This window comes from Cebus imitator, unplaced genomic scaffold (genome assembly GCF_001604975.1).
Source record: "Cebus imitator isolate Cc_AM_T3 unplaced genomic scaffold, Cebus_imitator-1.0 Scaffold319, whole genome shotgun sequence".
Taxonomy (NCBI): domain Eukaryota; kingdom Metazoa; phylum Chordata; class Mammalia; order Primates; family Cebidae; genus Cebus; species Cebus imitator.
This window is the reverse complement of record NW_016107634.1, coordinates 1,520,403-1,534,489: the sequence shown is the minus strand read 5'-3', so window position 1 is coordinate 1,534,489 and position 14,087 is coordinate 1,520,403. Positions and strand designations below refer to the sequence as shown.

The window sequence follows — 14,087 nt, the reverse complement described above, 5'->3', positions numbered from 1 at the left end:
TTTTTGGCTAAATGTGTTGGAGGAGCAATGTTAGCTGAGAGGCTAGCAACATTTGCAACAGGCTCTTCCATCCTCCTACCCTACTGGAACTTTGCTGTCAAAATATCCACTCAAGACTCTGCCTTTCTTTTTTCTTTTCCATCCATCCCATAGTACTTTTTCCAATTAAGGTCAGCTTGTAAAAGGACTACATTTACTATTCATGTTTCTGTCATTTGCACTTTACAAGGTACTCTTTTTATTAAGCACCAGTCCATAAAATGCCTGAAAGTTCATCCTTTTTTTCTCTTCCCCACTGACAGTTGGCTTTGATGTAGAGGGGAGAAATGGATCTGCTCACCATTCCTAGCTCAAGTAGAATCTTAGGCTAGGTGGCAAAAGTACTTTAGCTGCCAAGGCCTTTGGCTGCACCATTAGACCAGCATGTAATTATGTATTTTATAGTTAGCCCAGGGTAGGCCAAAATCATCATTTCCCAAAATGGACCTAGCAATTATCTTGGTAGATAGGTGTTTGTTTATTGAGCCTTATCACTTTAGAATTAAAGAGTATGTCGATAAATACTTTAAAGAGAATCCCAGAGAATTTTCTATTATTCACTGAATAACAGGAGAACAGATTTGTTTACTTAAAAATTGTGCTTAGAGATCAACAGATAAAGAGTTGAACAGAGAGCCTTTGACACTCATGGCATATAACAAAATGAAAACTTTTGGTTTATGGAAACTAAGCCCAAATTATCATTTTGCATGTTATTACTGTGATCCTGATTTGGACTGGTGCTAGCATAAACTTATCCACTATAAGAGCATGTTCCTGTTCCACCAAACCCTAGACTACTGTGAAACTTTTGCTGAATTCAGTAATACCAATTTAACCTGTTAATTACTGATAGAAAGTCCAAACAAAAACTGTGTGACATTGGTGCCCAAGAGTGACTTAGCTAGTTTGTACAACGGTTTCTCAATGCTAATAAGTTGACTGGGGGATTATAAATGACTAAAGGAGCAGGGTTACAAAATCAAATTATTCAACACAACAGCAACATTTTTTCAGCATCACCTTGATTTATTTTCCTAGTCTTTTTTTCCTCAGATGGAAAAATAATTTCATCAAGAAAACAAATGCTTCTGCCAAAGTGAAAGAATTTTATGTTTTAATGCTTTTCTTAAAAAAAAGTCAACATTGAACTAGGGCATGCTCTGCCTCCCCACCCCCATTTTGCTGACTACATTTAAAAAAAAATTTATTGGCAGAAAACAAGATATTTTCTTCCAATAGAGTGATTATGTTTTATTGCTACTTTGTTTAGTATACAATTTTCTCAATTGGGAAAAAAGTCTAGGTGAAAAAAAAAAATACCTAACAGGAGAAGTAGTTTACATGGTCACAACATTTAAATTGCTGCCAAACAATGTAAAAAAAAAAAATTTAATGTAAAATGTCACATAACTTCAAAAAACTTACCTCAATCGTCTATCATTTATCATGTACTATAAGTCAACTTCCTAAATAAGATTACAGTCCTTTATTATAAGCCCCTAGTGGTACTATAGTATACATTTAAAAAACGCTACTACAAAAATGTTCTTTCTTTTTGTTTTTGCTTATTGTGTACTTAGCTATAGATAATTTTTGAATAAAAAGCCTACGGTAGATATAAATGCAATAGTTAACTGATCCTGTTTGCTGATGTCCTTTTTATTTTCCACAGGTGACATCTTTTAATCCAGCATCTTCTCCTGTTTCTTGCCTTCCTTTTTCTTCTTCTTAGATTCCGCTGTAATTAAAAAAAAAAAAAGGAGAAAAATGTCAGTTATTAAATTGCAGGGAAGAAATAGCCACATTTCTTATAATTGACCAGGAATGAAAAAATCAGATTGATACACAAGTTGCTTACTCTTGGTAGCTCTCTTGATAAATTGAGAAAAAAAAAAAAAAACTATGTGTGTGTGCATGTGTGTGTGTCTGTCTGTCTGCTCTTGCCAAGAGAGTACCCATGAGATTGAGCAGGAGGAACATAGCCAGTTTCTGTGTGAATTCCATTAATGCCTCTTATCTTACTGGTTGCCTTTGTTTGATATGCAAGATACTGACTTGGGGTCCTGCTTAGAAAATAGAAATACAGCAGACATCTCTTAGTAAATGACCCAGGTCACTGCTCAATGGAAAGATATGAGAGCCGTGCTTGGCATCTCATTTCCCCCATTCCCTGTCTGTGGGACTCTTTAGTAGTATATTTTCTGAGCAAACAATTCCAAAGTACTTCCACTCCAGGTCAGCCCTCTGCTTATTATATATTTGACCAGCTACCTGTATAACAAGGAACAGCTATAAACCACATGTACTCTATCTGGACCTTGCCTATAGGAACTCTTAGCTTGGGGTAAAACAAATGGAATATGTCAACATGGGCTCTAGGAAAGTAAAACATTGAGGATTTAAATCAAAAGACTCCATTCTTTCCCATTCAATCAGCTTTCCACTTCTCTTTTCCTAACAGGAGAATGCAATATAGAATAGAACACATCTAATTTGGCTCCAAAGACAAAAAACGGCCAGAAATCACTGGGCTAGTGAGGGGATGTTGCCAAATATTTCTGAGCCACTTCTCCAATTTGGTCTACAGTAGTGGTAGACACATACTGGTTAAGTACAGGCTGTGGAGTCATACTGCTGAAGTTTAAATCCTGGCCACATCATTAAGTTACTGTGAGACTCAGAGAAGGTTAATTAATGTATTTGTTTCTTAGATTACTCATCTTTAAATAGGCATATGAATAGTACCATAGCATATGATAACAACCATAGGGTTTATATCCAAATTAAACATGTTGCATAAAATCCACTGAGAACAGAACATGATATAATAGCATGTGCTCAATAAAGGTTAGCAATTATCATTAATGTGATAATAGACCAAGAACAAGAAATCATTACCCTGTATAATTTAAATCCTTAATAATCATCAAGACTTATTGATTGAGCAGGTCAATAAATATGCTAAGCAGTATAGGGTCACTGGGACATAAACAATGAACAGCAGGGTTTAGGTCATTGTTCACTGGAGCATAGAGTCTATGTCCAAGAGGACCATAAAACTTATGATGACAGAAGATATGATATGATGCCAACCAGAAATATTGTGTGTTTTTCAGCTCATACTTGAGTAGAGTCGGAAACTTTTCCATTTCTATGTACTATCTCCATGACCTCTTCAGGTGGGTTCCAAAGTCCATTACATACTAGTAGTACTTTTGTTCAACAGTAATTGTCCTAATCTTCCTTTACCCAAACTTTAAGGGTATGCCCTATGCAATTGGGTCAGCAGCTTCTAAACCCAGGCTAAATTGTTGCCCATAACTGTATACATTCCATTCATGCTTTCCTAAGTTTGCCGCAAAATACTAAAGAATTTTAACCTTTCACTCTCTCTAGTTTTGTTTTCTCAAATATCTTCCTTTCACCCTACGAGAGGTGTAATGACCAGAATTTCCAATTGAAAGATAACTTTTAGGTCAAAGGAGATATTCTGTGTAAGTTCTGAAAAAATATTCAATCTCTGAAAATTTGATAATTTCCAGTTTTGGGTCAACATTTTCGGTAACAGCTGTACATTAGGATGGTATCTTCAGATAACAAGGTAATATTTCAACTGAGACCTAACTCTGGTTTTCCTTGTCTTTGTTTCCTGGTGTCCCTTCCTGGGAAACCCTCAGGAATTTGTTATCTTCTAGATCTCCAGTAGAGTGAATGTCTGAGTAGCATTTTCCTATTTTAGCTAACATGTTCCTATTTCATACATAAGTCTGAGTTGACAACATACTAATCAGGTTTTTGTATAAAAGTTTCACAAACCTTAAAATTATTCTGAACATTGGACACTATTTTATCAGCTAATGTAAGGTTGTCCATTTCAAAGAACACTTTGGTATTAATAATCTTTCACCACATTCTTCTTGGTAAAGGCAAGAGCACACTTTCTCTGTTACCTGAACCTGACATTTGTGTTTTATTCATTAATTGGCAACTCTCTGAATGCCAGGAGATCAACCACGTGCTTATCAAATCTTCACAATGTCAATCAACTTATCCTTCTGACACAAGTGGCAAGTCATCATGGCACTGCCTAGACACCCTGCAGACCTTGAGCCCATTATGGGCTCAATATAAAGAGAAAAATAAGGCACCTTCGGTAAAAAGTGTGGAAGGAGGGAAAAATTTTTATCTGCAATAAGGTCAGTTTAGGTCTTACATAACAAAATGTTCAAATTTTTGTGAAAAAACATCAGGTCAGTAATATTACTTCCAATCAAAAGCAGTTTTTTGTCTTTTATGCACATTCAACTGCCAGACTAAATGTGCTTTGTCCCTGTTTATCTCTGCGCCCTCAAAAACTTATTAACAACCTATGAATCTTTACCTAGTATACATAAGGGGTTTAAAATAGTATCTACCCTATGATCTAGAAAGAATGTGGTCCAACTCCCATATGTAATAGACGAAGAAAATGAAACATTCACATTGCCTCTCTTTACTTCCATCTTCATACTTGTGCTTATTTTAGTTTCCCAAATACGTCTTTTCTGTTTCTGTCTCTGTCTTTCTCTCTAGTCTCTGGCCTTCAAATTCACTCTTGATTTCATCAACCCCACACTTCCACTGCTATGTTTGTCTCATTAATGCTTCCCATTCTTCAGGTACCAGCTTTGACAACACTTCTAGTTTGCTGATCTCTCAGTCTGTGTTAGAAGCTATTTATCTTTCCTGCTCTTATTAGAGCACCTATCTCTAGCATTGTAATTGCCACCAAAATACAAGCTGTTTCTACTCTCTGTTGTACTTCCAGTCCATAGCCCAGAGCCTTGTGTATAAAAGCTGATTAGTAAAGTTTTAGTGAAAATAAATGAATCCATAACATGGTGATACTATGTCTCACCCATTTTCCTTATGAAGGTTCTTTGAATTTGTTTTTGCTCCTTTCCATCTTAGTTTTTCACATTATTTCCTCTCGGCCTGAGTGTTCCTTCTCCTACTACCCCAATTTACCTAGTCAACACCTAGTCATCCTTAAAATCTTAGCCTCAGCTTCATTTTCTCAGGGAAGCCCTCTAAGAGCTCTCACATAAGCAGATTCCATGCACAGACATGCTCATTGTGCCTCTCGTTGATTTTTTTCCACAATTAGAATTGAACTATTAATTTTGTGTCTAATTATTTAGTGTGTGTTTTCCCTTTCTGTGATAGTAGAGACCCTATCTGTATTTTGCATCTGTATATTCTGTGCCTGGGACATAACAAGTGCTCATGAAATACTTGTTGTATGCAGAGTGGATAAATGAATGTTTGAATGGGAAATAGTCAACCCACTGCTACATGGGAAAGAGTATTTCTCAAGGAAAATAAGGAGCGTAAATCCAATCAGAATCTTGTCCTATTTCAGTCTATCTTTAAAGATAAATATTTTATGAAGAAGAAAATTTACAAAAATACGTATATGAAATTTATCCAGACTTCTTAACACTTCGTCTTGTCTTTAGAATAGAGATCTGATTAAACTCTGTGGGTAAAACTGTCCCAGTTTAGTTAGTTGCCTTTCCTGGTTAGAGTGAGAGAAATATTTACTATGAGATGTGGGTCACAAATTAGCCTGGAGCAGGGCTATAATTAGTTAAAGCCAAGTGCTTTTTATTGAAGTCATACAACGGCTACTCTAGCAGGTTCTAATAGCCAGTAGGATCCCTACCCTGATGTGAACAGTAGGGCACTTTAGTTCACATTGAACAGAGCCAAATCAAGAGAAGGAAGTATACACACACCACACATCAAATAACACCCCAGGCCACATGTCTCTTGTCCCTGCCTGGATTGAGGCTGCAAAGCAGAAATGGATGCCAACAGAGAATGAGCCATTGTGAACATGTGAAAGTTAAGGGCACCTGCCTGAAAGGTGACTTGTTCCGTTCCTACCAGGACATCACTGCACTGGGATCTCATAAATCTCATAGCAGTGCCCTGGGTACATTTTAACTTCCTAGGTTTTCAAACTTTCATCCTTTCTTTGGCCAGTTTTTGAGTTGATAGAGGCTAGTACACAATAACTGGAATACAGAGATGAGAAAAAATAGTAGTTGTGTAAACTTCATATTTTTTTAAATAGAAATACATGGTTTTGTTTAAGATACGTTTGAAAGTGTTCATAAAGTCCTAAAGCTTTCCTAAGAAAAGGTGCTCTAGAAAGGATTCAGGCTTCATACATTGCTGTGAATCATAGGATCCAAAGGGCCATGTTCACCATATTCTATCTAGAAAACTTAGAATTTATACAAGGAAATTCTTTCAATGCATAAGAACTCCTGACAAGAAAGAAGATAGGCAATGATATGGTTTGATTCTGTATCCCCACCCAAATATCACCTTGAATTTTTATCCCCATAATCCCCATGTGTCAAGGGTGGGGCCAGGTGGAGGTAATTGGATCATGGGGACGGTTTCCCCCATGCTGTTCTGTGATCATGAGTGAGTCTTATGAGAACTGACGGTTTTATAAGCATCTGACATTTTCCCTGCTTGCACTCATTCTCTTTCCTGCCACCGTGTGAAGCAGTACCTTCCGCCATGATTGTAAGTTTCCTGAGGTCTCCCAGTTATGTGGAACTGTGGGGCAATTAAACCTCTTTTCTTTATAAATTACCCAGTCCTGGGTATTTCTTCATAGCAGCGTGAGAATGGATTAATACAGTAAATGCAGTGAGAAGAATGCATAGAAATTAACATGAGCCATGTTACAATAAGTTCTGAACCCATATGTTTTTTTCTATGCTGAATAGAAAACAAAATATTGATAAATGCTGATGTATTAAGTGATGCCATGGCCTTTAGGTACACTGAGACAATGAGAAAATCATGAAATGTTGTTAGAATCACACTAAGAACTAAGTCCTAATACAGAAAATTGGCTCAAATATATGTTTGCCATTTACCAGCTCTATGATCTTGTGCAAATCAATCAGTCTGCTTCTGTTTTCTATAAACTAGAAATAATAAAACCTATACCCTCCTCAGAGGGCCATTGTTAGTATCACATGAGATTGTGTCCTCTGCAATCTCATCTTACCACTACTGTTCAAAACACATTAATTTATTGATTCAGCAAATATGTACTCCATCTCCACTGTTTTAGATGCTAGGTATAAAGGTGAATAAGATAAAACTCTGCCTTCACAGAGTTGACATTACAAATAACACTTTCAAGGTAGCTTTATGGGAGAGTCTTTCAAAATTGTAAAGTGCTTTAAAGTACATATTTATATTAAAGATCATGGGTATGTGGCAGCTATTTTTATGGTTTTGAGACCTATTTTTCTTGTTGCTAATTTATTGAGATATGTGTTGTGAAAAATAAAGCAGCCATTACTAGAAAGAAAGAATAGACCTACAGCAGATTTACCCTGAAGGAAAAGGAGGGTTTCTCCTTACAGGGTTATTTCATTCTTTTTAAAAAATATTAATTACTTGTCTCATTTAAAAAGTATTACAGACATGTGAAAACTAAAGAAACACACACACACACACACACACACGCACACACACACACATATATATATTTACACATGGAGAGAGATATATTACTCATAACTTCATAATATAGAAATAATATTTTTAACAATGAGTTCTATTTTTGTTTTCTTTCTATGATTTTTAGGAATATATTTACAGCTGATATAGTATTTTATATCAGCTGTAAATATATGTAAGTATTTTATATCAGCTGTAAATATATATCAGCTATAAATTCACTTGCATCTATTTTCACGCCATTGCATATACTTTGGAATGTGATTAAGTAATATTCTTCTATATCATCCTACTCCAGATATTTTGTAACCTTTCATCTTTTGTAGGTCAGTTGGATAGTTCTGACCTCTTGTTATTATAAATAATGGTGCAATGCTAATTTTGTTCACAAATCATTGAATGCTTAAATTTGGCTTTATTATAGATTATTAGAAAAGGATTTACTGTATCCAAGGACAGGACATTTTTAAGACTCTAGATATGTATTGGCAAATTTATATTTTGAAAGGAAGTAGTAATTTAAATTCTTATCAGCAATTTATATGAGAATCTATCACAGCAAAGTTACTCTTGAAAGGCAAATAATCAAACAACATGCATCATCTCTTTTCCATCTTTTCACAGGCCCTTTGGAAATAGAATTGCCATGTGGTTGGTACAAGTAAACATCAATTCCTCATTTTCATTATTAAGAAAATCTGGGAGAAATCAGATTGGAAGTGGGCCTTAAGGGAAAGACATCTACTTAAAAAGATTTTTCAAAGACCTTAAGGGGAGATGTTTTTCAAGAAGTAAGAAAGTTGAGAATTCTGAAATAAGCTTATCTCATTTTCTCAATAAAAGGTCTTGCTTTGATTACTTATTTTCAGATGGCCTACTGTGTATACAGAAAAACTAAAGAGGAAATTAGGAGATCAAAATGATTTCAGATTGACGGGAGCCCAGATTTTAACTAAAGTGAGTCAGCCTCTGTTTGCTGCTGACTTACTACAGTGACTTTGGGTCATTAAAGCACAGGGAGGAAGTATTGATTAGAATGGAAAAACAAAATTTGCACCTTCTAAGAGACAGAATTCACATTCGCTAAAAGAAGCTAAAATCATTCAGAAGCGCACACTGCAGAGGCCAAGAGAGATAGCTGGAAAGGAAGAGCTGGAGGCGTGCCATAGAGACCACTAAAAGTTCACTTCTGGAGTCTTGTTCAATAAATCACGAGAACTCATTACAGAAAAAGGATCATATCCCTGTCAAACAGTACTATCGTGAAGTAAATATGTTCAAAAGCCTGGATATCACCAAGATCCTTTTAATGCTTTGTGAACCTATTTAAAGTAATTCACCGTGCTTAAGAATTAAGTCTAGTCACCTAGAACTACCTAATCCCTCACCCCATGTCAGCTATGCCTCAGAACTGATAACAACGCTTGTCCAATTGTGAACACACAACTCAGTGATTCAGGAACTAAAATCCAGTACTGGTTGGCTAGGCTGCCTAACATGGAACTATTCATTCAATTTCCAAATATTTCAGTTTAAATTGGAGTAGCATAAATTAAGTGGCACAATACAGAAAGGTATTTCTGTTAAAAATCAGAAGTACAATCTTTTAAACATTTGCTTAATATATTATTCACAGATATAGTTCAGTACAATGCCTATGTAATAATTTTGTTTCTTCTTTGATTTCTTATTTTATAGTAACACTTGCTTAATTTCCTCTTTTACGGACTCAATGCATTTACTTCTATGATATGTGTGGAATATGTGTGTACATGCATACTGCCCCTCAGTGCTACCCAAATGCTGATACTTTCCTTCCTCCACATCTGTTCTTTCCCTCACTGTCCACCTTCCTTTTCACTCATCAACTCTATTTCATAGCAATACCTTCCCCGCCTGCTCAACTATCTGTCCTTCTGCACTCATTTGCTTTCTGATATCAAGTATACGGGAATAAACAACAGTACACATATTTGTGTCTAGATGCAGACTAAACCATGTCTAGGCATGTTCAGGAACCCTTTTTGTCCCCACCCACTTTGGGAGGTGGCTCAATATTTGACTGCATCTCCTCAAAATCGAAAGTTTAGCTATGAAAGCACTAGCTAATAAAGTAGATTTAATAGAAAGTTTAGTGGAGACAATGAAATTACTTCATCAACCTCGCAGAACAAAATTAATAAAAGTCCCCAACATGTCAGTTATTTTTCAAATCAACAAACCAATTCGATCAGTAGACTAATCCATCTCCCTTCACCAGAACACTCCTCTCTACCGTCTTTTCAACCTGTTCCCACTCTTGTCTCTCCATTTTCTCTTCTTTATAAGAAGCTATTGAGGTATCTATAGCTTCTGCATATCATAAAGCGCCTTTTTAAGATGCACTTTCTTAATACAGTAGAGTCAGGGGTGAGAGAATTAGCCACACATGAGCATGTTGGGATCTGTCCGTGATCTGACCCAAATGCACATGTATACCAAGTAGAAAACTGTCAATTAAACTTCTATTTTTAGCTCAAAACGTCTATATCATCCTTATTTATTTGTTATTTACACACACACACACAGAGAGAGAGAGAGAGAGAGAGAGAGAGAGAGAGAGAGAGAGAGAGAAAACAACAGATGTGGAATTAATGCTGAGTTTCTTTTGTTTAGCAAAAGCCTCTGCCCTTCCTCAATCTGCAGACCACTCTCAAGATGTTACACTTCTTGACAGTGACCATCCCATACCACACAGATTCACTAACTTCTATACACAAAAGAATGATTTATCTCTGATATGACATTCAAACATTTAAGAGCTTATTTCTTCAATAATGAGGGCACAGGTAGAAAATTTGCCTCATTATAAAGTATTGTAAATTATATTGGTAGCCTCCCTTAGAAACAAAATGTAGTATTGTAAACAGTAATAAGAAGTGCCTACTTAGCATATCACTATTTTGTATGATCATATATAATGTTTACTTTAATATAATATAGCCAGTGCCACTAGGAAATCAAATTATAATTTGTGAAAAAAGGGCAAAGTTTGGACTCTAGTATATCTAAATGTTTAGTAGGCACAGTTCCATACATCTTTTTTTCTATTCACTACCAAATAAATCTTTCTTTTGGTCCAAAAATTTATACACATAGATATAGTTAAACAGAATCAGTTGTTATGGCTGGAATTGCATCCCTCCTGAAAATTCATGCTGAATTCCTAACCCTTGTATCTCAGAGTAAGAACATATTTTAGAGACAGAGTCTCTACAGAGGCAATTAAGTTAAAATGAGGGCATTCAGATAGACCCTAATCCAATATGACTGGTGCATTTACAAGAAGAGGAAATTGAACACAAACACATATAGTGAGGACAGAAAGAAAAGACAGCCATCTATAAACCAGGGAGAAGGGGCTCAGAGGGCACCAGCCTTGGCATTACCATGATCTTAGACTATCAGACTCCAGAACTATAAGAAAATGAAGTTACATTTAATTCACTGAGTCTATGGTACTTTGTCATGACAGCCCTAGCAAACTAATGCACCCGTGAATTAGATTTCAGACTATATTTCATTTTTGTATATCCTTAAGAGCACCCTCATTAGCTGTAGAAGTGCAAAATAGGATGTTAGTTTATTGTTATTTTTCAATGCGTCCTCCAGAATTAAATTGATTTTTAAATTTTATGCCATTTAACCATGTAACAGGTACTAAGCAATATAAGGTTTTATGCTCATCAGTGATTTCACAAATCTTACTGCATTAATTCTTTCACCCCCCTTCAAACATGTCCTCCTAGCTCTAAGCAGGTGAGCTATTTCCCCAACACATGATTTCTTCTGCCCCAAGAGACCCAGCAATCTGTTTATAGCAAGCAGCAGCAAAAGATAAATCTGAAGGTCTTTCTCTATACTTTACATTTTTTAGACAGCAGCCTTCAGAGCAGCTTAATTTATTATATCTAGGTGAAGATCTGAAAATATTTTTGTTTCTATTTTCTGTAAGAGTAAAGATGACTTTTGAAAGCCTAGCAAGACAGAGGGCCATGAATGTGTCTTGCCATCGATGTCTATGGGCCTTGCTGCCCGCATGCGTGAACACTAGGACACTAGAACAATTTTACTTCCTTCTTGCTCTTTGGATTCCTGATGAGTTCTTCTACAAATATTGCTTTCCCCTCTAGAAAATGTCTTTATTATTTTATTTTCATGGCCTCTGTGCACTGAGCAACAACCAGCCTGCTCTGATTTCCCTGTAGGTTTGCATCAGTGAGAAGCAGAGCGGACAGGGAGTGTGCCAAGTATCCTCATGAGCAGTGCCAGTTACCAGGACAGCCATCCCTTGGATCGTGGTGAAGCATCAGAATTGCTATGAATCTCATAGCACAGGGAAGACAATCATGAATTCAGGGCAGGTCCCAGCCTGGGAGAGCTCTGGGTTAACAAGGCCCCTTGTACTGTTCACCCTTACTCTCAAGGAACATAGCTTCTTTAAAGAACCCCAGCTTGAAAACGCAGCACTAAAAGCGATCATATGTTTTCAGAGTAATTTTTATACTAAGACAAGCTCAGGCCAGAAATTATCTGAAAGGACTCAATCAGTCATAAGTAACTCTGAATATGCTTATATGAATGTTTAGAATTATCAAGGAAACAAAAAACAAATTATTACTTTCTTTTAGAATACCCAAAGAGATCCCACAGTGATCCCTTGGTTTGAGAAATACTGGTACAGTGGAAAAGAAGTCTGAAATAGATTGTCCTGACTTCAAGGCTGATCATTTACTACTGCCTGGTTAACTTTGTGCAAGTTGCAATAGTGTGTTGGTTTTAAAAATATGAATAAAATTAATTTAGGCTGCCATGAGGCTTAAGTGAGACAATGCATGCTAAGGGCTTAGTATAATGCCTGTCATATCATAAATAGACAATAAATAGGATATATTTTACAATACTCAATAAATAACAAGAGGTACAACTTAAAATACAAGTAGAAAGTCTCAATTTGGAAGTTAGAAGGGAGAAAGGCAAAATTTTCAGGAAGGAAAAAGGAGGTCCCTAAACCCAGTAACTAATATGTAGCTTTCCTTAGTACTAATTATTCTATAGCTGTTCTGTGAGTACACAGCTAATGATCCTCTGCACATGGAATGTACCCAGGGAGATGAAAGCAGACACACAGTGTGAAGGAAACCTAAAAATATTTATAGCTCCTGGTTCTCATTTCTGCCCCAGCAATTAGGGCCAAAAATTCTTTAATAAGGAGGGGAGTAAAACACACCAATGACTCTGATTCCAGATGAGATCATTGTGCCTTAACAGTGATTTCTCTATACATTTTTGAAGCCAGTGTGAATGATGTAGCCCAGTTAGCTAGACCAGGACAATTTATTTGGATACGTCATTCATTCATTCATTCATTCATTCATTCAAGTCAGTATTCTTCCTTAAGTTTTTCTCATGGACAAGGGACTATGAGATGTATTTTTCAAAGGTGAATAAAATGTGGTAGACAAAGAGTTTACCTGTTAAGAGAGGCAAACATGCCCTTGGTACAGCATAATGGATGCCTTATCACAGAAGTGACACCTCTCAGAGGAGATAGTGATTTAATGTTTGGGAAGGGAAGTCTGGCAAGTTTTAACACTGATCCCTTTTCTAGTCATTTAGCAAAACAACCTCTTTTTGACCTAAAGGACTTTGAACTTCCCCTTGTTTTATTTAGAACAGTAGTATGGCTAGCCCCTTCTCTCTCTTCCAAACCAAATTCAAAATCTACCTTGTCCAAGAGGCTTTCGCTGATTACTCTATCTTTTCTACTCCTTTCCCATCACTCTGTCACTTGGCTGTTTAGTTTTTAAGGTCACTTATTCCGAGATGCATTTACTGTTTTAGTTATTATTTATTTCTCTTTTTCCTTCATTGTCTACCGACAACCACCACCACTAGAGCACAGCAGTCGGAGGGAAGGATCCATGTTTGTCTAGTATACCTAGCACTTAACATACTGTGTACTCTATTGCAGGTTCTTAATAGATTATATAAAACATAAATACATTAGAAATGATGCCAAAGGACTCTCCATTTCTCTGTCTCATAGCATTTGCCACTTTGTGTGGTACATTGGAATTTATCCCTCTGTTCTTCTACTACACTAAGACAAGTAAAATCATAGATTTATCCCTGGTGTTAACTAGAGCACATAGCACTTGCTCACTAAAATATTTGCTGAATGAACAGTAGAAATGTATGAAAGAATAGAAGAAGGAAAATAGTTCCAGGTTTTGAGAACTACAGACGCAGAGAAATGGACACATAAGAAATCACAGCCCAATCAGCCATCTCCTGGAGTTTGGGAGTTTGGTAGTTTGGTATGGCTGGGACAGAGCTTGTAAGCAATGTCTAGGGAAAGGATCAGCCAAGTGCCCAGCAAGGAAGAAACATGAGCCATACATCCCCCTAAGGAGTTGGGACAGGTCTAAAATGCATTCACTTTCTTAAATAAGAAATTTAGATACTTG

General features: G+C 36.4%; 1 protein-coding gene across 3 annotated transcripts in view; it reads right to left on the bottom strand.

The window, feature by feature from the left end:
* Positions 1-1,043: 1,043 nt before the first annotated feature.
* PTN (pleiotrophin) overlaps positions 1,044-14,087 on the bottom strand; it is a 114,214-nt gene continuing 101,170 nt past the window's right edge. For 2 of the 3 annotated variants that reach the window (XM_017504300.2, XM_017504301.2), the window contains exon 5: positions 1,046-1,780. In XM_017504300.2, coding sequence (XP_017359789.1) covers positions 1,725-1,780 — 56 coding nt within the window. In that variant the 3' untranslated portion in view covers positions 1,046-1,724. Of the gene's footprint in view, positions 1,781-14,087 lie in introns of all 3 variants that reach the window. The other variant, XM_037729857.1, reaches the window with a different exon arrangement.